The sequence below is a fragment of the Bos javanicus genome, chromosome 17 (genome assembly GCF_032452875.1).
Source record: "Bos javanicus breed banteng chromosome 17, ARS-OSU_banteng_1.0, whole genome shotgun sequence".
Taxonomy (NCBI): Eukaryota; Metazoa; Chordata; class Mammalia; order Artiodactyla; family Bovidae; genus Bos; species Bos javanicus.
The window spans coordinates 40,843,170-40,868,507 of record NC_083884.1 but is presented as its reverse complement, the minus strand read 5'-3'; the positions used below and the strand labels follow the sequence as shown (position 1 = coordinate 40,868,507).

The 25,338-nt window shown below is 43.0% G+C and overlaps 2 protein-coding genes across 3 annotated transcripts in view; one reads left to right on the top strand and one right to left on the bottom strand.

The window, feature by feature from the left end:
- The window catches only part of ETFDH (electron transfer flavoprotein dehydrogenase), a 44,727-nt gene extending 38,781 nt beyond the window's left edge, over positions 1-5,946 (top strand). For both annotated transcript variants that reach the window (XM_061384319.1, XM_061384320.1), the window contains exons 10-13: positions 1,037-1,205; positions 3,377-3,559; positions 3,822-4,043; positions 5,577-5,946. In XM_061384319.1, coding sequence (XP_061240303.1) covers positions 1,037-1,205; positions 3,377-3,559; positions 3,822-4,043; positions 5,577-5,740 — 738 coding nt within the window. In that variant the 3' untranslated portion in view covers positions 5,741-5,946. The remainder of the gene's footprint in view (positions 1-1,036; positions 1,206-3,376; positions 3,560-3,821; positions 4,044-5,576) is intronic.
- Positions 5,947-6,278: 332 nt separating this feature from the next.
- PPID (peptidylprolyl isomerase D) lies at positions 6,279-19,263 on the bottom strand. Its single transcript, XM_061384321.1, has 10 exons — positions 19,028-19,263; positions 17,008-17,148; positions 14,614-14,720; positions 12,480-12,668; positions 11,558-11,680; positions 10,953-11,059; positions 9,143-9,284; positions 7,513-7,599; positions 7,371-7,413; positions 6,279-6,657 (listed from the first exon to the last, which is right to left on the bottom strand). Exons 1-10 carry the CDS (start codon positions 19,110-19,112, stop codon positions 6,569-6,571), a joined length of 1,113 nt encoding a protein of 370 aa, XP_061240305.1. The 5' UTR covers positions 19,113-19,263; the 3' UTR covers positions 6,279-6,568.
- Between the last annotated feature and the right edge of the window lie 6,075 nt (positions 19,264-25,338).

The window sequence follows — 25,338 nt, the reverse complement described above, 5'->3', positions numbered from 1 at the left end:
CTTTGTGGTTCTGATACTGAGTTGGTCTGAGAACCCCTGTCATACAGTGACCCCGACCCGTACTGTGAAAGGCCCTGGCCCAGCCCTTCTTTTGCCAGCACTCCCTTGGCTTGTTACCACCTCTCCTTCAAGGTTAGACTTGAGTAACTGCCAGGAGCTGGGGCGGCATGCCGTCGGTGTGCAGCTGGTGTCCTCGGGGTCCCTGTCAGCTTCATCTGGCAGACTGTCACCACCCACCGCTTTCTCAGCAGAGACTCATGGCGTTCTTTAGGAAGGTTCCAGAGAAGGAAATAATACATGACGAGGAAAGAGCCACTGTCTGTTTTTTCATTTTTACTCTGTAGATTAGATTACAGTACATTTTCCCGTGCTAACTATCTACAACTTAGCTGCTACATTATGGGACTAAACCAAAACATCACCACCTTTGATTACATTGTTTTTCATCAGAAATGTATACTGAGGTCCACACAGTTGTCTTAAGATTTATTTCGGAAATTCAGTTTACTCTTAGGTTAAGTAAAATATATTATTTAGGGTGGTAGCTAATTGTGGTAATGCCATGATTACAATCTAGGTTTCCATCCCTGAACATCAAGGTAAGACAAAAGGGCACGTAGAGTTAAGATAACATTCTTGGTAAATCCTGTGTTACCCAGAATGGCTATAAAAGCAAATCACAATTTACATAATAGTCTTTCAGGTTTAGAGAATACTTTTAATTATGACATGGATATGTATAAACAACATTTTATTTAAGTGCTGATGCTCTGTCTTACATACGTCTCATGTGGGTCAGTCATGGGGAGGGAGATGGGAGAATCCTTAATAGAAAAAGAGTGACGGTTCTGATCCTCATTTTCAGGGAAGGGGAAACTGCTTTTGCTCCGATTTTTCCTTTAACTATATTCATTTTCATGTAATTTTTTTTTTCAGTTTTTCTCTACAGCTTTAAAAAAGGCTATAGTATGGAGTATTTAGTTTTAGAGTGTTTGTTGAATCTGAGCTAACAAATGCACTTTCTTTCTTTCCTCAGTGTATACCAAAGCTCACCTTCCCTGGGGGTTTACTTATTGGTTGTAGCCCTGGTTTCATGAATGTTCCCAAGATCAAAGGCACTCACACAGCAATGAAAAGTGGTATTTTGGCAGCAGAATCTATTTTTAATCAACTAACTAATGAAAATCTCCAATCAAAGACGATAGGTAAGAACTTCCTATGTATTCTCAGGTTCTTCACAGAGACATTTAAAAAGAAGCTATTTAAACATACACTCAGTGTGCACATGGAGGAGGACAGTAAATACAATTAAGAATCTTGTTTTTATGTCTATTTCACTGGATACTGGAAGATGCTTACTGTGTCTGTCCCTTTACACAAAGCACTAAGATGCGTGCTGGGCAAAGAAACCTATGGCCCACTCACAGTGAGCGAGGTTTGTACGGCCACCTTCTAGTTTATGAACGTGGAAAGTGGAGCAGTGCCTGTGGTGTCCTGGCCCCAGGAACACGATCAGCATGAGGGCCCCACGTCACATCACACACACACCCAGGGAGACCCTCGCCAGCACCCCCAAGTGTTTGTTCCTGGGCAGGCAGAGGAGTCATGGCTGCAGGCTCCACAGGCCTGGCCCAAGGACCCCTCAGGAGACTGTTCATCCGAGGACAGCCTCTTCTCAGGTAGTCTCATCTCTTCCCCAAGAACAGCAGGACCTGCCCCACCCCTCTGGCCTTCACCTCCTTTCACTCTCCTTTCTGATCCTGTTGCTGCTTCCCAGGTCCTGGGAGCGCCAGGCACCCCTGAGTTCCCTGCACCTTTGCTCAGATCTCTCTAGTGGCTCCATGTTGATCCATACACTGTGTACACACACACATGTACACACACAGCACTCCCAGCCCCAGCTCCTCTTTCCGTATGGTATTTTCCACCTTTCAGCCGAATTGATCAACTTTATCTCCTGCCTCCTGGATGGAAAATCAAGAGCAGGGGCTTCATTCCCTGTGAACCGCAAACAACAGTAGCAACTCAATACTTGATTTACGCCGTAGTCGAGAGTCCAGTAACTTGATGCTTGCCCAGGAGGTTGTACCTTCAGGTGTCCTGGAGGCGTGGAGGCCTGGGCAGGGGGGCGGGGGAGGAACTGCAGGGGACAGAATCCTCACCAAGGGTGTGTCCCAAGGATGCTGTCACTGCACACAGCGTTCCATACCGGAAGGGTGGAGTGAGCAGGTCACCGAGACCAGGTGGAGCAGTGGAGCTGCTCACCATGGATCTCACAGGAGGTAACCAGAACTAAGACATCGTGCTAGAGGTTAAATGCAAGCCCCGAGCTTTAGGTATTGTCAGGCAGTCATTGGAGAAGGAAATGGCACCCCACTCCAGTACTCTTGCCTGGAAAGTCCCATGGATGGAGGAGCCTGGTAGTCTACAGTCCATGGGGTCGTGAAGAGTCGGACACGACTGAGTGACTTCACTTTCACTTTTATGCATGGGAGAAGGAAATGGCAACCCACTCCAGCGTTCTTGCCTGGAGAATCCCAGGGACAGGGGAGCCTGGTGGGCTGCCGTTTATGGGGTCGCACAGAGTCGGACACAACTGAGGCGACTTAGCAGCAGCAGTAGCAGCAGCAGGCAGTCATTTCCTAGGGCTATCACAACAAAGCACCACAGACTGCGCGGCTTGATTATTCTCAGTTCCCCACGCCAGCAACTCGAAGTGAAGGTGTTGGCAGGACCACTCCCTCTCCAGGTTGGTTTCCAGCTTCCGGGAGCCCCTGGCATTCTTGGCTCCTGGCACGGCAACTCCAGCCTCTGCCCTGGCTTCCTCTGAAGTCTTCTCTGTGTGTGTCATCTTGTTAAAACACCAATCATTGGACTGAGGGCCCAGTCCACTCCAATATAACCTTGTTTTAACTCATCACACAAGCAGTGACTCTATTCTGACTCCATCTGAGACAACCCAGTGTGACCCAGTCTGAGACACCTCAGGATTACAACATCAAAATGCTTTTCGGGGTGGGTACAGTGCAACCCATAGCAGGTAGGAGGGCTTCGCTGATCAGTTCTGAGATTTCTCACTTTCATAAGTAGCATAAGCTCTCTTAGCTTCCTTTTCAGGTTCACTGAATTTTAAAACTTATTTCCCATGCTACCAGTTTGGCCTTACTGCCTTGCCTGTTAACACCACATCAAATGGGTTCTTTTTGGATGATGTCAACATTTATGTACAAAAGATTCTTCAAGTGTAGTCTTACACGACCACCTGCTTTTTGTAATTACGTAAGATGCATCACTTATTTTGGTAGCCAAGTACCTTGACAGTAAGACTCCTTGAGGCAATTTAACACTATTTTTTTTTTTTTTTTTTAATAAAAAGGGCTTGATGTAACTGAGTACGAGGACAATTTGAAGAAGTCGTGGGTGTGGAAAGAGCTCTATGCTGTCAGGAACATCCGACCGTCCTGCCACAGCATCCTGGGTGTGTACGGAGGGATGATTTACACTGGAATCTTCTACTGGATATTCAGGGGGATGGAGCCCTGGACTCTGAAACATAAAGGTAATTCTGGCCCCTGTGAGCATAAGCGTTAGTCATTAACTCAGGAACGGGATCCAGTCAGTCGGAAGAAGAATTTTCTTTACTGTTCTAAACTTGCCATATGAGAGAAATTAATTCAGTGTTGTTAAGAGAACAGGGTATTGTTTTAAGAGAGCTAAAATCTTGCTTCTTCAGTATAATATTTACAAGGTATTAAGTGTCTAAGGAAGTACTTTAAAATTAGTTCTGTTTTTACTAAAAATCTTCCTCAAAACTTTGGAAGGGTCTGACTCAGATAAGCTCAAGCCAGCCAAGGACTGCACACCCATTGAGTATCCAAAACCAGACGGGCAGATCAGTTTTGACCTTCTGTCATCCGTGGCTCTGAGTGGTACCAACCATGAACACGACCAGCCAGCACATCTGACCTTGAAAGACGACAGCGTGCCTGTCAACAGAAACCTGTCCATATATGACGGGCCTGAGCAGCGATTCTGCCCTGCAGGTTAGTACGTTCATTTCCACATGTGCTCCGAGTATCTGCTTTAACACATCAAAAACAGGCTTCCATTATTTTAAGAAATTTCTCCTCCTATTGCTTAGAAATTGTAAACGACTCCTACATCTAGATTCCTTTCGAAAACCATTATTCTTACGGTTCTTACTCTCATTAGCAGTTTAGAGTAGGGATTTCTTAAGCCTAATTTAGATGGCATTTCTCAGAAAAATTGTTTACCCTCAGCCCAAGGTGAGAGTTGTGGGAAAAAGCACCAAACATCTCTCTCCATATTCATGCGACTTAAAAACCACTTTTGTCAGAGCTGCTCCCGTCCATATGTGTGTATACCCATCATGTGTTTAGTTGCTAAGTCGTGTCTGTTACCCCATTGACTGCAGCACACCAGGCTTCTGTCCTTCACTATCTCCCAGTTTGCTTAAATGCATGTCCATCCAGTCAGTGATGCTGTCTAACCATCTCTGCCACCCTCTTCTCCTTTTGCCAGCATCAAGGTTTTCTCCAGTGAGTCAGCTCTTCACTTCAGGTAGCCAAAGTATTGGAGCTTCAGCTTTAGCATTGGTCCTTCCAGGGCATGTTCAGGGTTGATTTCCTTTAGGATTGACTGGTTTCTATGCTGACATACACACGCACATATACACATATGGTATGTATGTAGATATCCTAAAATACTAGATTTTGGCCACATGCAGCCGAGGGAAATGCTTCCAGACTTTAAATCCATCGTGGATACTGTTATCTTTTAGTGCTAAGCTTTCAACTAGAATTATAGTAGGAACTGGCCTCCAGTGGTGGTGAGACAGACAGTACTCAGGTGTGTGAAAACCAGTGTACTCTGGACAAGGGGAGGGCTGTGACCGTCTCTGACTTTTGCTCCTAACCCTGTAATCTCAGTGGCTTGTAAACTGAGGGTAAGAGCTGATCTTTGCAGCTGTAGCCACATACATATGAACAGATCTCATGTTACTGCACTTGGCGGATGTTGCGCTTTTTAAAATTGAACATCTGTGCAATCGTGCATTGAACAAGCCGACTGGTGCCATTTTCCCAGCATTTGCTCATTTCACATGGCACATGAAATTCGTGCAAAACTCCACACTTCCTCATTATATTTGATATTGAGATCAGTGATCTCTGATGTTACTACTGTGACTGACTGAAGGCTCAGATAGTAACACTGTAACTGCTACATACACTGAAAACACAACCCCCAGGATGCACTCTTACTTTTGTCTTGTGGTGTCTCCTGTGCAGGCCTATGTATAACATCACATTCAGAAACTGCTCAATGAAGATTTCCCTTGGTAGTTACGCCAACTCAACCACATGCTACCACACCTTCTGCTTTTATCGTATCTGATTTAAAACAATAGCAAATGCACATACCCAGATCTTATAATATTCTCTGTGGGTAAATGTTCTATCAGCAAACCTTGTGGGTTTCTGTGGCTAGTTCCTCTAGGACCTCAGCTTCTACTTTGAAGTCAGCTACTGCACCATGTTGTCTATTTTTCCTCACAGGAGTTTATGAATTTGTCCCTGTGGAACAAGGTGATGGATTTCGGCTACAGATAAATGCTCAGAACTGTGTGCACTGTAAAACATGTGATATTAAGGATCCAAGTCAGAACATTAACTGGGTGGTACCTGAAGGCGGGGGAGGCCCTGCATACAACGGAATGTAAACTGCAGCTGGCTTCAGGGTCTCTAAAACAAATGGCAAACTAACTTCCAGTATTTGGAAGTTCACAGGTATCAAAATATCTTACAATGTATTAGTGATCAGTATTCAAACAATAATTACCAGTGAAATCATTTTATACTACAATTGTCCCATAAAGATTATGAATATTTCTCTTAAATAAAACTTTGTTAAGTGCTGAAGCATCTATTTACGTCTCCAATTCTTCCAAGATTCAGCACCAAAAGCAAGATACACCATTAGCCTGTAATGTACGTTTGACTTGTCAAGTTCAACACTTCACATAAAGTGTGTATTACGTTGTAGACCAGAGGCTGGCATCCAGCCCACCACTCTTAGAAACAGTGTTATGGAGCCAGCAACGCCTCCTGGCTTACATGCTGTCAGTGGCTGCTTCTGAGCTCCAAGTGCAGAACTGAGTAGCTGAGACAGTAACGTCTGACCCTTTAGAGATGCCTGCCAGCTCAGAGCCTGTACTGCAGAGAGGCGCATCAAAGAACTGAGAAAAACAATACACAGACTCAAGCTTTTGTCTGTTTATTCAAACACGATGTGTCTTTAGGAGTTTAAAAACAAGCTGGAAACACCATTATCCTTTGAATAACGCAGAGAGTCACTGAAGAGGGAATCGACGCCATTGTAGTTTGTAACTCTGGTGTGTTAAGCAGTAAGTCCCTATCCATATTCCTGGACTGTAAACACAGGGAACCAAGTATCAGAGGGAGCACAGGAGGATCACAGAACAGACAAACCATTAAACTGCTCCTCGCTCATACAATAAACACACACTTAAGCAAAACTGAATTCCTCATCAGGCAAACATTTTTGCATAAGCTGCCTTCTCTTTATCTTTCTGTGCCTTTATCTTTTGCTTGACTTTCAGCAATTCTGCCTGGATCGCTGCAAAATAAATATGGAGTGTAAGTTATTTGTCAAAACATCCAAAAAATTACACTGACCAAACTGATGCTTTAGTATGGTTTAAAAAAAAAAAAAAGATAAAACTCTTCTCCTGAAGAGTAACTGAGCCCTATTAACAGAGCATAATTTAGAAGACTGCCCACCAAGAGAACTAACAATCACACACAGATGTGCCTTCTCCCTTCCGTTAGAGGCGGCTCCAAAGTGCCTCCCCTGCTTCCTTTTAGCAAAAGACTCAAGATATATTTCAATATCTAGACTGATGATCACTATTTGTAATTGGTTTATTGGGAAAGAAGCTTATTTTTGTCACAGCTTTCCAAAACTTTCCTACAACATATCCAGTAGCTATTTGGGATATGTCCACATTCAGCTTAAGGAATGGTCCCAAACATTAATTAAATCTGCCATAAATACGACTTTCTAATGCTGCTCCTTCATCTAGCATTACCGGACAGTAAAGCAAATAGTCCAGATACGTGCAAATGGGTGTTGTGGACAGAGACTAGACTAAGCTGAAGGCAGGGCCCTGACTCGTTCATTGCAGTGTGATTGGAGCCTGGCCCCATAACAGGCGTTCTGTAGTATCTGCTTAACAAATAAAACTCTTTAATGGCAAAGGGTACAATGGCTCACAAACATAAATTCTTAAAAGACAAAGTGAACTTTCACTCCAAAAACTGCCAACTTACCTTTATCTTCTGGTGCTATTTCCTGAGCTTTCTTAAGATCAGCCTTTTAATTGGGAGAGAAAAAAAAAGAAATAATAGATTATGATTCATGAAAGTGGTTTGCTTTTTTTTTTTTTAATTAAAATTTAGAACAAAGTTTTACCAATGCTTGATCATATTCTTTTAATCCTTGCCATCCCTGGGCTCTACGGTACAGTGCTTTGGTATTTGATGGGTCTATTTCAAGGGCCTACAAAAAAATTATAAAATCAGTTTTTGGTTTTATCCAAACATTAAATACTGAATATGTATCTTAGATTTCAATTTACTACCTGTCAGCTCCAAATCAATTCTTCACTGCTTTGTGACGACAACGCTAGACCCTGGAGAGCCTCCTCTGCCTGCTGACATGTTGTCTGGTCAGCAGAGGGCGCTAAGGGGACATGGGCAAGGAACCTCTGTCCCTTCCAGGCTCCTGCCTGCGGGCTCCTCAAGCACCCAACCTCCCTGCCATCCAGTGAGGCAAGGCCATCCCCTCCGCAAGGACTCTGGATCTCAGCCCAGCCCAGAGGGAGTGGGCACTCCTATGTTATACATACAGATGCACATATAAATACATATATACCTGCTGTGGCCATATTCCTCAGGGTTCTCTTTACTAGCCAACCTCCATTACTCCAATTCCCCCTTATATCTATTTTACAGTAAACTTTCTCTACAGAAATTACTAGGGCCCAAATCTTCTGTTTGGGCCCTAGCTGATAGGAAAAAATATTCTGAATAAAAATTTGTATATACTCATTTAAGCTGACATCTAGGTTTTTTGCAGGAACATGAGTAACTTAATAGGCTTCTCCTCTGAAACAAACGTTTTAAAAATAATATATTTATTTAACATCTTTTAAAGGTCAGCACTCAGATTTTACTGAAAAGGGTGTATTACTTGCCTCACAAAGGTCAAAAAAGCAGTCCAGAGTGAAGAACCACCTTGTCTTCTGCTGCCTACTCCCTTCTAAATATACTCTTACATCTTATTCCACCTACGCCATAAATTGGGACCTCATTTCATTTCTACTTGCTCGGGCATAGCTGACCTGTGTACACCAATTAATGGGCAATATACATAAAAATGACTGGAGGTGGTCTTTCTGAAATGTATGTTCTCGTTTGAAAAACTTGATCACACACACTGTCCTAACTGCTGTGCCTAAGGGGGAGTGGGGCCACTTCCCAGCTCTCCATCAGCACTGCTGACATCCCCGTGAAGGCAGGCAGCCTTCCTGTGTGTTCCAACAGCACTCATCCCCCCAGAAGAGTCCTGACAACCCTAAACTGAAACTGACTCCCTCTCCCACCAAGTAAATTCCTTGACGGGAGGGTCTTTCAACCAAAACACCTAAGCGCCTATCAGCTGCTTAATCTGTGCCCAACATTGCGCTTAAAATGCTTTACACACATAACACAGTCTTTATAACAATCCCAGGAGGAAAGCAGTATTTCCACTTAACACAAAGAAATTAAGACTCTAAAATTAAGAACCTCCTCAAAATAAAAAAGTGACAGTGGTCTAAGAGAAAAGCCATGTCTGCTGACTAACTCCACAGCCACATTCTTAACCATTCCTGGGTTTATCTTCCAATGTCCGGCACATAATAGGTGCTCAATAGTCAATAAATGAGCTGAGAAAGTATCTTCATGGAAGTTAAGTGATCTCGTGTTATAAGCTAAATGAATGGTTTGAGAGGAAGAACTGAGATCCAAATATTCAGATGTAAGAACATCAACAGACTCACCTCCAAACAGCTATCGACTGCGCCCTGCCAATCAGACATCTTCAGTTTGCAGGCGCCAATATTCAGCACGCAGCTCAAAGCGACAGGCTGCAGCTTTGCTCCATCTGCGTCCTCAGCAGCAGCCCTGGAACCTTCCACATACCTGGAGAACACCCCCGTACAAGCAGCAAGCAACACCCCATTAAGACACTCTGCCTGTGACTCACTCATAACTCGTCAGTTTTGATATAAAAGTTCACCGATGCTAATATTAATATTCTTAATGACCACCATCTTTTTATTAAATGCTTTCCTTTAGAAGATTTTTTTGTTCCAACTTTTTCCCCCAAAATGTTCAAAAACACCAACTTAAAAACAATCCCCAAACCTAAAGATTATATATACTATTAACACTTTTCTATTTGTAAAATTAAGGTTTTTATCAGCCACTTTCCAATATAATTAGGTTTGGAACTAAGGTTGTCATAGCAGGAGAGGACTGGGAAAGATGAGGAAACCTGCAGCGGTAACGCTGACTCATCTTTTACTGTAGTTCCCGTGAAAGGGGCCCTGACAATACGTGTACCTGGTCCGACAGTCTAGTCCCTAGTCTCCCTCAATGAAAAGAATCTGGGCTCCTGAGAGAAATTCAGATCTGGACATGAGGTTAAATATAAGATGAGCCTGGACCATCTTGTGGCAGAAAGCAGGCCAAGTGCTCACAGACTAAGAGGAACACGTCAGATGGGTGCAGCCAAGGGGCTTCCACTGGACAAATCCGAAACCTTACAGCATCAGAAAGAATGATGGGAACAGTATAATAGGCTGAACTGAAAAAAAAATAACCCACAGATCTATAGTGATACTAAAAAGGGTAAGGAGTTCTTTCAAACAGAATGATAGCTAGTAACTGCAGAATGACTGGTAAAATCAGAAAATCACAGTTCTGCAAGCCTCAATGCAGTAACTGATTCAGGCAAAGGTCTTCAGTGATGCTGAGACCACTGGATGAATTCCTAGAAACTTAGTCATACAATCTCACAGCACCACTGCACAGAGGACGTCTTATTTATTTAAAAGGTAAAGGCACTTTTGTAATAGAGACGTATGACTAACACCACTTTAACCAAGTGCCAGAACTCAAGGTAAGCCGAACTGCCATGTGCCTTCAGGACATGATGCATAGGGTATAGACACATCAACTATCCTCTTGCTAAAATATTTAACCTCAAACTAATCTGGAGGAAGCAATAAACACATACAGGTGATATTCCCTAAGACAACTGGCGTAGACTCCACAAAATGGAAATGACTTAAAAAACGTGGACATTAAAGAGTAGAGAAGCCTTAGAGACATACAAACAAATGATACAATGGATACTGGCGTTAAAGGAAATTTTGAGACAACTGAGCATATGTGCATATGGATTACATAGTAGATAACAGTGTATCTATATTTGGAAGATGTTTTGATGCATTAGGCTAAGTAGAAAATGTCCTCATTTGGGGGGAAATACTGATACTTGCTAAAATATTAAGGGGTAAAGTGTCATGGTATCCACAACTTCCTTTCAAAATGATTCTGCAAAAATACACGTGGCAGAAGTTAAAAATTGGTGAATGCAGATAAAGGTACATGAGTATTCATGTACTATTCTTAATTTTTCCATATTCTGAAATTTTTCAATTAAGAATCTGTAGGCAACTAAAATTTCAATATACCTGGTTACTCTGCAAGTAGTAGGCCAAAAATACAAAAAGCAACTCTTGAATTGCTTTGTAATTCAATTTGTAAGTTCTTAAATGCAATTTATTAAAAACGTTTTATTACCTTAAAACTTTTGTGTATTTTTTAATGGCCATCTCCCAGTTCTGGGATTTGAAAAACGTATTTCCAATGTTTTTTAAGTCTTCTGATATTAATAAAATTTTATCTACCTGTAAAAAAGAAAGAATACAAATATGTGGGGTTTGAGTATGTAATGCAGTTTAGTCCCAAGTTCTATCTTTAAGACAGACTGACAAAAGGCTCAAAATTTTAGCACTGGGAATTCCCTGGTGGTGGTCAGGACTCTGTGCTTCCACTGCAGGGGGCGTGGTTCCACTCCTGGTCGGGAAGCGAGGATGCCACGTGCCACACAGTATGGCCGATAAATAAGTAAAATTTAAAAAATTTTAGTACTAAATTTTTTTTAGCAGTTTGGCCAATCTGAAAGTGTTTTTACCTGCTCAGTCATGTCTGACTCTTTGAGTAGACTGTAGCCAACCGAGCTCCTCTGTCCGTGGGATTGTCTAGGCAAGAATACTGGAGTGGGTTGCCATGCCCTTCTCCAGGGGATCTTCCCAACCCAGGTATCCAACCCCAGTCTGCTGCATTGCAGGCAGATTCTTTACCATCTGAGCCACCAGGAAAGCCCCAAATCTTAAGTTACTCACATCTTTTAAATCCACATCTGCGTCCTCGGGGAAATCTGGGTGACTGTCACCAGATCCATCCTTTGGGAATATTCCCCAATCATCCCCTTCTTTCAGTTCTCCACATTCTGCAATAACGCACAACTGTAAAAATAACCCTCAATTGTAGAAGCGCACTCCTACATTAGTGATGATTTTTCAAAGGTCTGGGTTTAAAAGCTCTACAACCGCAAGCCATGTGCACGACTGTCCACGTCGCTTCCTGGCAGGCGCACCACACTGGTAGGGGCACAGCCACGCCCCGTGCTACGGAAGCACTCACCGCAGCCAGCAACTCAGTGCACAAAGAGTGAGTGGACGGTGTCACCATTCCCTTAGGTGTTGCACATGCTTTCAACTGACTCTTTCCTTCGCACACTGAGTGACAGCACACCTCCCGCAGGTCTGACTCTCCAGTTTCCACTCCCAACCCTGTGGATGCAGGTGCCTGTGATGGCTGTGTTGATCCACAGACATGTGGAACACAAGTATCTTTGCAGTGACAGGATCTAGTCCAAACCCTTAAGTGATTTCTATGGGATGAGAAATCAGGCCAAGGAAAGTGAAATCACAAGAGCAAGCCTAGACCACAAGTTACATGGCAGAGGCCAGAGGACTCCTGGTTTCCTGCTCGCTCTGTACTCTGCACCCGTACACACACCGACGCAAAGCTCTACAGGCGTAGGAGACTTCAGTTATCAAGATCAGCAAGACTGAAGTTAAAATAATAAAGTCTCTTTTTAAACTGCCCTCATCTTTCCCACAATAGAAAACAGCTTCAAAGAAAAAGTGGCAGGTACAGGCTTCTAGAACAAGAGCCTTCTGGACATTTTTTAACAATCACCCTTTTATTCACGCTTCTCTAATCCAGCAGCTAAGATAATATTACCATCTTGCTACTCACTTTGGCAGGTTTTTCACCTTTCACCTCCACATTTTCCAGAATCTTTGCCACACCCATTCCTTTAATCACTTGGCCAAACACTACGTGCTTCCCATCCAAATGCGGAGTCGGAACGGTGGTGATGAAGAACTGGGAGCCGTTGGTGTTGCTGCCGGCGTTGGCCATGCTCAGCAATCCCTCCTTGTCATGCTGCGGGAATAAACCATAAAGAAAACCAAGATGAGAGTTCCCGCTCTACTCTACCAACCATTCACAGAAAGGGGGGCGGGCACCACTGGAATACCACTTAGAGCACATAATGTAGAGTGATTTTACTTCATTATCAAGTGTGACTTTAATTCACAAAACAGAGTACTTAACCACTTTTTAAACTTTAAGGAGAGCTTATGAAACTAAATTAAGATGAAACAAGAGTGGGGGCAGGGGTGGTACTCCTAAATTGATCATACTGGGAACATGCTTGGACTTCATCATTAAGATGAAGATGCCATAGGAGGGAAGTCTAGTAATTCTGCTTCACCCTTTCTTATGACTGAAGCATTTTTTTTCTTAAAGGCACTCAACAGTGTTCCCACTTGTGGGCCTACATTATGATTCTCTCTTCCCACGTCAGCAAAGTTAGGTCCTTTCCTACTCTCCACCCGTGTAACACTCATGTTAGCCCTCCTACCTGAAATGCCTTTTACCCCTAAACCCAAATCTAATCCAGCTCTCAAGACCACCAAGTGTGCGGAAGAATCACGTGTCCATGAAATAGCCCCTCTTTTTCTAAAATTTTATTTTTGTTTTGGTTGCACTGGGTCTTTGTCGCTTTTGTGCAGGTTTTCTCTTGTGGCGAGTGGGCTCTTCTGTTGAGGTGCTCAGGCACCTCACGGTGGTGCTTCTCACTGCAGAGCACAGCGCTGGGTGCACAGGCCTCACCAGGTGCAGCACATGGGCTCAACGGTTGGGCGTATGCGTTTATTCACTCTGCGGCATGTGGGATCTTCCACGTCGGGGATCAAACCTGTGTCTCCTGCACTGGCAGGCGGATTCTTATTCACTGCACCACCAGGGAAGTCTACCTGCTTTCTTTTGATCAACTTTTCCATCACATAATCTGAGTTTTCATCCTTCTGGTACTTTCTTTCTCCCTTCCAAAAGTCTGGTGCTTTCCCCACAATATTAAATATTATTAACTTTATTTCCTCAGCCTCCTCATGCCTTCTTCCTTCTTCACTCATATCCCTCCCTCAAAAGTATCTGAATTTTAGTTCCTTCTAACCAAATCTCAGCCACCTGGCGAGGTCCAGTCTGCCTAGTTCATGCACCATTCCCCCTTGATGTCTTCCCTAGTAATCCAGACCACAGGAGTCAGACCTTTCTCCTGTAGTATACACAGGTATTGGTCAACTTAGCACTTCTACATTATTCTCCAGTTTCCCTATGTGTCTTAATCTTGCCTTTTTGGCAAGATTTTATTCCTTATCATGAAGGTCTTTCCTTTTTATAAACTCTTTGGTGCCAGTGACTATATTAGCTACAAGAAATAAACTGCTTAAAACATTGATGACGTTTATTCTCAAATGATCCTAATCACCTTGCTCCTGTTCCCCATTTCCAAAAACCCATGTTTACTTTTGCTCTTACATGTCCATTGTCATGACTGAATGATACCACACCCCGACCGTGACCCCAGGGTCACTGAAGTTAAGCAGGCACAGGCGTCACGAAGGTCCCTTAGGAGCCTGGACATTAACGAGATCTGCTAGTCTGCAAATGCCCTGACACCCCGGACACTAGCCATGGTTTTGCTGCTCTTCAAATTTAGGCATAAAGATGCACAACTTACCATCCCTCTAATGGGAACATTTTTCCTGGAAACAATTTTGCCATATGCTGGCCACCCATGAAAACTCATTGGCTTTACTTGCAGTTTACAAACCTGAATCACACTGAAATAGCTGTTGTATTTTTGCCAATAAAATCATTGCTGGAAGAGTTTTTTCATATTAAAGATGTGTATTTATAAATATGATACCTTTCACAAATAAAGGCAATCTAAGCACATCTGAGGCATTTATCCTAATTTGACAAGAATCCCAGACACAGGACAACCTTTATTGTTAGCAACACACATTTTTGTCTACTTTACCTTATAATGGAAATTTTCATCTTCAAATTTTTCACCATAAATGCTTTCTCCACCTGTCCCATTCTGATTTGAGAAGTCTCCACCCTGAATCATAAATTTCTTAATAACTAAAAAAAAGGAAAATCAACATTAGAAACTACAATACAGATGACTACAGCAATGTTAACTAATGAATGTGTGGCGATAAAGACAACTTCTCTCCTGCTCTCCCCACCTATACACCCGACTCCAGGCTCTTAAAAAGGCTTTTCCCAATCCAAATCCCCACTAACACTCAGAGAATTAGTTCATATGGCACCTCCCCTACAACACTGTCAAACCTCAAGACTGGATCTACTAACTTTTCTCCCATAGTACCTTGATTCTACCTTTCTTTTATAATATGGAGCGTAACGATCTGTCTCTTCTAGTAAACAATTAAGAACAGCAACATCGTTTTTCTTCCGTGGTAACCATGTGCATGGCTGGGCACATAATGGTTACTCAAAAATGCCTACTGAATAAACCAATTATTCCCAAGAGGCCTGTTACACTGTATTGGAATTACTTCTGCAAATGTTATTACTTAACACTGCCACCACATTCAGATTCCCCAGAACTCTGTATCTGCTTGTATGACACTCATGTGGTCAGGAAACACAGCTGGACAATAAAGGAAAAAGATAAGGCAGAGCCTGGAAGAATCCATGTGTTTCCTTATGTGAAAGGTCCCAGGGTGCCTTCTTCCCCCAGCCAAGAAAATGCAGCAACACGTGTACAATGCTGCTCCCCAGGAAAGCCCATGAGAAACTCAGCACCCAAGGTTTCTACAGGGGCTGATCATGAAGGCACTCTATGCCTAGCAGATACCAAAATTGCACCACATCCTCAAAAGGAAAGCAACTGTTCAGCATAAATCAAACTGTACAGTCTCAGCAGAGTAAGCCACCTTACAATTCAGAGAATGGTTAAGTGCTCTGACTTCAGGCAATTCCACCCTTGCAAGTAGACTTTATGGACAGCAGTCTCAGGTCTGCAACGTTAACTCTTGTCCACAGACACTTTATTAGAATACAGGCAACTCCTTGATTTACTGCACTTTGCAGATACTGTGGTTTTTTAACTTGAAGGTTTGTAGCAATTCTGCATCAGCGAGTCTATCATTTTTCCAACAGCACGTGCTCACTTCATGTCTCTGTGTCACATTTTGGTAATTCTCACAATATTTCTAACTTTTTCATTATTATTTGCTACAGTGATCTGTGACCAGTGATTTTTGATGTTACTACTATAACTGTTCTGGCACTTTTTTAGCAATAAAGTATTAGATTAAGATACGTATTTTTCTCCAGATACAATGCTACTGTGCACTTTAATAGACTATAGTATCCTGCACACATAACTTTTATAGGCACTGGGAAACCGGAACTTTGTCTTTTGCTCTATTACAACATTTACTTTATTGCAGTAGTCTGGAACCAAACCTACAATATCTCCCAAATTTGTGCTTATATTTGGGACTTCCCAAGTGGCGCTAGTGGTAAAGAATCCACCTGCCAAGAAGGAGACACAGGAGATGCAGGTTCAATTCCTGGGTTGCAAAGATCCCCTGGAGAAGGAAATGGCAACCCACTCCAGTATTCTTGCTTGGAATATTCCATGGACAGGGGAGCCTAGTGGGCCACAGTCCATGGAGTAACAGAGTTGGATCTGACTAAGCACAAACACACATGCTTGTATTTTGGTATTTTATTAAACACAAAAGTAAATCAACAGTTTAAGTAATCTAAAATCAATGTTAATTTTTTCTTAATCAAGTTTCTTTAAATACTTATATAACTACAAATTAACTTATCTGTTTATTCATTAAATAAATATTGAGTGCCTACTCAGTAATGATACTAGATGCTGAGGACAAAATGGTGAGAAGATGCAGTTCATCAAATATGGAGCTACTCCACGGGGAGTACCAGCAAATCGTCACTAAACAGAAGTATGACAACACAGTGAAAGGTCACCTTGTCATCACATGTCACACCAGGGATCCAAAATATGGAATCTTTAAGTCAGCGGCAGTCTTCCCAAGCAATCCTGCCCAAGAAGTAGACATAACTTTTTGTCACCAGGCAGTCAAGCTACCCAAGCTCTATTTGTTTATCATGGCCACATCCTGGTGAAGCAAGGGTAACCCATTTCTCAATAAATAAACCTTTAGGACCCTGCCATAATTACTTCCACCTTTCACAGCCCAACATCAATGAAACTGACCTATAGTCTCAGATGTTAAAGCGTCCTTTTGAAACTAACAGTAATTTTTAACTCTCACCCTCTCCTTAGTATTTTCTTCCCTAACTCCCTAAGGAACAGGATTCAATGACCTCTAAGAAGAATCAGATTCACAAAATGTATACATACTTCTATGGAAAGGACATCCTTTGAAATGAAGAGGTTTCCCAGTGGTGGGTCCAATGCCTTTCTCTCCTGTACACAATGCACGAAAATTTTCTGCAGTTTTGGGTACAATATCTGCAAACAATTCTAAGACAATTCGACCAACTGAAAGAAAAAATAAAACTGTGTCAGTATGCAAAACAACTAAATAAGCACATGACAGAATTGGTAAAATTACGGTGACTGAAAAATACCAAGTTTTTCTTTTTTGGTCATTTTTCTAATATTCTAATTCAGTCTACCTAAATTGAGTATCATGTATCCAGATGACTTTAAAATAACTACTTTACTACATCTTACAAAAGATCATAAACAGTAGCCAGAAGATTAGCAGCATATAAGGACACCATCATCCTCTGTCGCCCCCTTCTCCGCCTGCCCTCAATCTTTCCCAGCATCAGGGTATTTTCCAATGAGTCGGCTCTTTGCACCAGGTGGCCAAAGTATTGGATCTTCAGCATCAGTCCTTCCACTGAATACTCAGGGTTCACTGACTCAATGGACATGAGTTTGAGCAAACTCCGGAAGATAGTGAAGGACAGGGAAACCTGGCATGCTGCAGTTCATGGGGTCACAGAGTCAGACAAGACTTAGTGACTCAACAACAACAAAGGACACCATCATTTGACTGCTTTTCTCTGACATGTGTGCATAATTTTAAATCACCAAATGACCAATAGAAGAAAATGAAATATTCTCTGAGTGGTCAGGTTGGCCAAGTTTTAGGTCTAGCTGTAGTCTCTGTGCTCTGTGGAACCTGCCTAGTGCTGCCTCTGCAGCAAAACCTGAAAAAGTTGCCATTCTAGGCAATTCCTAATGCAGGCAATAAACCTAGCACTAAATTTCAGAACAAAATGAATGCACACCTAAGTCTCTCTGTGTGTATTTGCCTGCCTTCTCAGTAAACAAAGACTGTTGCAGCCATCAAGCCATCACATTATGTGACCTGAGGCTGCTGAAGAGCCCTGAGGGAACTCAGTATGGAGACAAACGGGCTGCCCACTTCCAAGTCCACCTACCAGTCAGTTGCTGCAGCCACCCTGAACAGTATACCCTGAGGAGACTAAGGATGAGAAAACACAGGATACTGGCTCCAGACAGCTGAGATGCACATCAAATGAATGATTTCAGGGAGCCCAGATTCTTACATCTTCCCATACAGAGAAAAGCCCTAAATTCCTTAACTAGAGATACCTGGCTTCCTTTAATAAACAGTAATCCTTTTTCGATATTCCGACCACCTGGTCTTTGTTGCAAAAACTCCTGTATACCTTGACTCCTTCCTCATCTCTTTGAACAGAGCTGAGATACTCTGTCCCAGGCTTAAGGCCTCAGTGTTTTCCTTTAAAGCAGTTGTAACGTGTTCCAGAACAGCAGCAATTAAGCTGCAAAGCAACGTGAGAATTCACAAGACCTGAGGCGCCTCCAAGCTGCTACTGTAGCCTAGGCAACCACACCGCCACACAGATCTCATTCTCCCCATGCCAAAACGGAGAAAATGTCCACCAATCTGAATGGATCAGTAGTAAAGAAGAATCAGTAGTAAAAATGAAAAAGAAAACCACGCAAAAGTCGCTTTAATTTACAGATAACATGGCAACTGCTGACATACATCACGAGGCAAAAGACACAAGGTGACGGGAGCCCACCAGACGCTTAACCTGGGGTTTTCAAAACAGGTTTTCGCCCTACAAACATAAAATCATCTCGTTTTGTGCTAACTTCACGGTGCTAGGTGGCGGGCAGGTGCGGCCAAGTCGGGACGGATAAATCCAAAGGCTTCCAGCATTCCTCGAATAGAAATTTCCAGAAACTTCTCCACGCCCCACGGCCCCGGTACAAGGTCGCGGGCGCAACCCAGCCCGGAGGCTTGGACCAGTCCAGGTCCCAGTGTGGGCAGCCGGCCCCCACCTCAGAGCATCACCCTGCCCGAGCAGCGCTCCAGCCTCAGGGACCCCCGACCCAGGGCGCCCCGCCTCCTCACCTCGCTCCCCTCCGATGTCCACGTCGAAGAAAACTCGAGGGTTACTGGGGTTGGAAGGCTTAGCCTGGGGGGATGGATGCGACATTGTGGCCCTAGGACGCGTGTATGACCGCCTCGTAACACCGCGTGGTCACCGTGCAGCTCGAACCCTAAAGTCACAAGGTCCGCGAAGAACGGCGGCGCTGGTGAGCTGCTTCCGGCGAGGGTACGGAGGACACGGCCGACTTTCCGGCGCCGCCTCTCAACTTCCTGCGGCGCGGCCCGACTTCCGGCTTCGCTGCGCTTGGAGTCCGCTGGCGCTTGAGCCCGCGCGGCCGGCTCTGCGCTTTCTGAGCCCGATTTTTCCTCTTTTCTGGTTCACTGAAGTTGCAGGCCCAGTTGTTTTTATTCCTGTCGCTCATGTTTTGGGAGAGCGTTGTCAGGTTGTCACCCCGTTCCACCTCGGGGCTCCGCTCTCAGGCGAGGGGCCGGCTGTCAGAAAATCCGTTTGTCTGGGAAATAGGACTGGAAATGCTCACATCGGGGGTCGTCAGAGGGTGGAGATGGTAGCCCTTAGCACCCGCCTGGCGGCGCAGCTAGCGGCGGCGAGTCGCTGATCCCTGTGCGGTGGCGGCCGTGTTGTTAAATCGATTCTCTTACTTGGCCGTGTGAGCAGTGGCAGGAGGCCAGGCCGAAGATTCCTGGTTCAGCTGCCTTATAGATCGCCCGCTTTCCCTGGGGAACTGTATTCAAGCTTCTGATTTCGCTGCATGACCGCACACTCACTTCTTGATAAAGCTTAATTCTGGAGAAGAGTGGTGCTATGGTCCTTACCACTTGATGATATTCTAATTGTTTATTGACCTATTCATCTGTCTTCTCCCGTTAAACACGAAGACAAGAATTTGGTGTTCTTTTTTCTAACCTCAACACTTCTCACAGTGTCAAGCCCTGAGAATGTTTATAGGAAAATGTCAAGAAATTTCATTTTCATATGCCTTTATGTACAATGCGAGAAGAGTTCCTGTATCAGCTCCTCGTACTGATCCTTTCAAATTCCAGCACATTAAAGTTAATGTAAAATGTTACTCTTTTATGCATTGGTGGCCTTCAGTTTCATGGTGTTTATCCGTTGTGGTTCCCTGAATGTCCAGAAGAAATTACTTAGCACATAACCTCTAAGCCGCTTGATAGAGTCAAAATAAATTATTCCTTAACCCAACCTCATTTCAGAACTACAAATTGGTAGCTTAGACTTTTTCTCACAAATATCAAATGATTAAGTAAAAATTTTTATTCTGATCTACGAGCTTAAACTCAGCTTTTAGCTTATTCCAAAAGTAGTCTTTTATGCACTTCTGTTATTATGGTTGATTATCATTACCATTAACTAGGCAGCATAGCTAAGTGCTTCTACTTGGGGTTGAATCTCTAATAGCAGTTTGTGATTTTCGAAAAGTTACTTAGCCTCTCTGTGTCTTAGTTTCCTTACCTGTAAGTTAAGACTATGTATTTTCTAATGTTTTTATGAGGAGTAAATAAGTTATTTAGGTGTTTTAGTTTCAGACACATAGTAAGTACTCAATTGTAAGCAATGATTAACCATAAATAGCTAATACTTTATTATAATTACTAATATCAACGTTAATATTACTAAATACTATATTACAGTTAATTACTAATATTAAAAGTTACTAATATCAATTTTGAATAATACTTAAATGAAAGAAGCAAATTGCTTTGAGGATGCCTCTGCATTGTCAGAAAATGCAACGTGATTCTTTCTCTGATACAGGTTTCTGGGTGTAAAAGACGAATCCAAATGTTACTCTCACTCTGTCTAGATTTTTCACAGTAAAGTCACAACTTTATATAAACTGCCATATTCCTAGAACCAACTGGATTAACAGAATCTACCTTTGAAAATCTCTCCAGAACTGATAAATCCTTATCCTAGAAGACAACCTGTCTCATTGTCAGTCTGCTTAAGACAGGACTCTGAGTTCTGAAGTCTTGCCCAATGTGTAGGAAGGAACAGCACCAAGACTATGAATTATTTCTCTCTCTCTCTATATATATATATGTATAATTTTTATAACTTTCTTTTTATGTTGAAGTATAGCTGATTAGCAATGTTGTGATAGTTTCAGGTGGACAGCAAAAGGACTCAGTTGACTATGCGCTATTTCTTAAGGCTAAGGACACAGTTTCGTTCGAAGACAGGGAGGGATATTCTTCCTAAGAGCCCTGTTACTGTTTCTGTCTGTTCCTAGTGTGGTAAGATAATATTAACAGATTGCCTCCCCTAACCAGTATTATCTTCTTTCAATGTTTTTGTGCATGACTCCACCCCAAACAAGCAGCTAGGTATCCTGTGCTTATTTATTGCTTTAAGGGAAAGATGCAGAGAAAGAAAACAGAGGAGGGAATAAAAGGCTTTCATACTGGCTTTCATACTGCAAAAGGCTTGGCTTACAGGAACAACAACAAAAAAAAAACTGGCGGAGCAAGAGATGTGGATAAAACATGTTCTGTAAGAGCATGGCTTTCCATTCACAGAAAAAAACTGAAACAAACAAACTCCCCTCTTGTGCTGGAGAAAGAGGAGGTTGTGGATGGTAGAAAGTGGGGAGAAAGAGGAAAGGTAGAAGTGGACCGGTGTAAATGGTCCTTAACCTGGAGAGTGAGCAAAACAACATCCCTGTATTTGTCAGTGTGCCCTGGAACTTGCTGTTGTTCAGTTTCCCAGTCGTGTCCAGCTCTTCACAACCCCATGGACTGCAGCACACCCGGCCTCCCTGTCCCTCACCATCTCCCGGAGTTTACCCAAGTTGATGTCCATTCCATCAACTATGCCATCCAGAAAGGAACTCTGAGCCCTGTAGAGGCTGGGAGAACCAATGACTGGGTTAGGATGCTGAGTTTCTCACTGTATGCCCATGTAGACAGATGGCATTGGGAACCAGAAGTCCCAACCTAAACACTTGCCGCCACACTAGACATTCTCAAATTTAGATCCAACCCTGGTAGTAGGGAAAGGTGGGATACCAGAAATTGGCAAAGATTATGGTACCACCAACCCTTTGGAATAGACAATTCAAAACTGAACTTAAAGGTGAGTTATGAAAAAATAAATTTGTGTTTATACATTTGCATGGTTGTAGGCTGTGACAAGGACACAGACAACCTTGGAGTAATACCCAAGCGTGTTGTCAAAGGCAAGAAATCAGGAAGGACACCAGGGTTTGGGGAGAAAGCTTCAGGATCTTAGATGTTTAAAGTCAGGCTCTGATTGCAGCCATGAAATTAAAAGACGCTTACTTCTTGGAAGGAAAGTTATGACCAACCTAGATAGCATATTCAAAAGCAGAGACATTACATTGCCTACAAAGGTCCGTCTAGTCACGGCTATGGTTTTTCCAGTGGTCATGTATGGATGTGAGAGTTGGACTGTGAAGAAAGCTGAGCACTGAAGAATTGATGCTTTTGAACTGTGGTGTTGGAGAAGACTCTTGAGAGTCCCTTGGACTGCAAGGAGATCCAACCTGTCCATTCTAAAGGAGATCAGCCCTGGGATTTCTTTGGAAGGAATGATGGTAAAGCTGAAACTCCAGTACTTTGGCCACCTCATGCGAAGAGTTGACTCATTGGAAAAGACTCTGATGCTTGGAGGGATTGGTGGCAGGAGGAGAAAGGGATGACAGAGGATGAGATGGCTGGATGGCATCACCAACTCGATGGACGTGAGTTTGAGTGAACTTCGGGAGTTGGTGAAGGACAGGGAAGCCTGGTGTGCTGCAATTCATGGGGTCGCAAAGAGTCGGACACGACTGAGCGACTGAACTGAACTGAACTGAACTGACAGCAAAATCGGAACTGGTCAACATGTAACTCCTTAAGGAGACAACACAATTCTGCTCCTGGAGGGGAGGGCTGGTGTTCATGAGGTAGTAATGGAGGGAGAGAGTACTGACTTAGGGCCCCTGCTCTGAACCACATAGAGAAATGGCTGATTCCACTACAAGAATGGAAAGGCACTTCACAGGCTCTGCCTACTATATGTACGACTCTATAAGAATAACTTGGTTTTCTGACCTGGAACATTGAACCAATGGAAGACAGCAGAGGCCACCAGGGGACAGCAGAGTCTGCCACGAGCAGAAATCATCCCACAGACAGAAATGGTGCCTGGGACTCCGGGCCTGAGGACTCCCAGTGTGACATTCTTCTTCTACGTGCTGGAGGTGACACGACAAAAACGGTATTGATGATCAGTTGACAATAACACCAAGTAAGAGGTCTATGTCTATTCCTTTTCTGAGGAGAAATAAGATTAATTTTAACTTTTCAGTTGCAAAATGTGTAGTTCTCTGATAGAGCAGAACCAATGATACACTGATGTGAACCCAAAATTGAAATCCAGTTTACATTTATCTAAAAGGACTTCCTCGACATGGATTTTATAATTATCACAAAAATAATAAGTGGCACCTACTGTTCACTGCCATGTGCCAGGCTCTGTGCTAAGTGCTTTACATAATGAATGTTATTCAGTCTTCAACTTAACTGTGTCATAGGGGATATTAACATCCTATTATCAGACAAATAAGTGCCAGTGAGGTCACAAAAGTTGCCCAGTTTGACTCCAAAGCCAATTCACTATGTATCGGGTTGGTCAAAAAGTTCCTTTGGTTTCTTTAAGTAAAAAGAAAAGGCACATTTTTCATTTTCACCAAAAACTTTATTGAACAATATATTCAGTGTTTGGTTCCACTACCTTTTGTCACTTTGCACTCAACTTCATAATTCTATCTTCCCCAAACTTCCTCTCTTATTGGGCAAAGAACTATTAACGGCAAGCCAGGGCTCTGTGGCTTAGACAGTAAAGAATCTGCCTGCAATGTGGGAGACCCACATTCAATCCCTGGGTTAGGAAGATCCCCTGGAGAAGGGAATGGCAACCCACTCCATTACTGCTGCTGAGAAAATCCCATGGACAGAGGAGCCTGGCTGGCTACGGTCCACGAGGTCACAAAGAATCAGACACGACAGAGTGACTATTAATACCAGGTGCCTTTTACAGTATTCCAGGGAATTGAAAAATTTTCCATTAAGAGAATTTTGTAAAGACCGAAATAAATGGGAATTCAAAGGCTCAGTGAATACAGGGGATGAATTCGTAGCCAAGCTGTAACAGTTTTTGCCTGGTCATCAAAGAAATATGTGGTCTTGAGTTATCCTGATGGAAGATTATGTGTTTTCTGTTGACTACTTCTGGATACTTTTCATGAGGTGCCTTCAGTTGGTCTGAGGGTAGTACTTGTTGGAATTAATCCTTTGGTCTTCCAGGAGGAGTTCATAATAGAGGACTCCCTTTCAATCCCACCATATATACAATATCACCTTCTTTAGATGAATACTGGCCTTTGGTGTGGTTGGTGGTGTTTCATTTTGCTTAACCCATAATCTCTTCTGTTCCACATTATTTTTTAAATGTATTTTATTAGTTTTGGCTGTGCTGGGTCTTTGTTGCTGCACAAAAACTTTCTCTAGTTGTGGCAAGTGGTGGCTACTCTTCATTGTGGTGTGTGAGCTTCTCATCACAGTGGCTGGTTTCGCTTGTTGCAGAGCACAGGTTCTAGGTGTGAAGGCTTCAGTGACTGCAGTGCATGGGCTCAGTAGTTGGATCACTGGACCACCAGGGAATCCATGTTCCACATTGCCAAGGTAAAAAATAGTCAAGACCTAAATGTTGTGAGTTAGGTTTTATTTGGTGGCAATTTTAGGACTTTAACCCCAGCAGACAGCATTACAAGTGACCCTGAGAGAACTGTTCTGAGGACGCAGGGGTAGGGTGAATCAGGTTATACAGAACTTTGTAACAAGAGGCAGGAAGTCTGAACTTCAAAAGATTACTATTAATTAAGGAAAACCAGATATTTCAAGTTAAGGAATTTAGTGGGTTTTTTATGTATGGGAAGATGTACAAGTCTGGGCTTACTGAAATCATTTCTTTTATGTGTATCTTAGTTATCTGGATCAGTATCTTGTGATTTGATTTTTTACATCTTTAGTTTCTCGTTTGGTGTAGGGAGGAGTGGCAGCTTGAGGTGGTTCACTGGCTGCCACATAGCAGGCATTGTTCTTCCTGGGGGCACGCCAGGCCCAGAAATTTACCTTTGGAAGGCCGAGGATAGCTGATGGCTATGACATCTTTATTTACAGATACAGCAGGAAATACGCTATTTCACAACATTATGTGCATTATCCACTTTTCATCACCCATCACAGTATATTTTAAAAGCGGAACATTTTCATTACCTTTCAGTAGA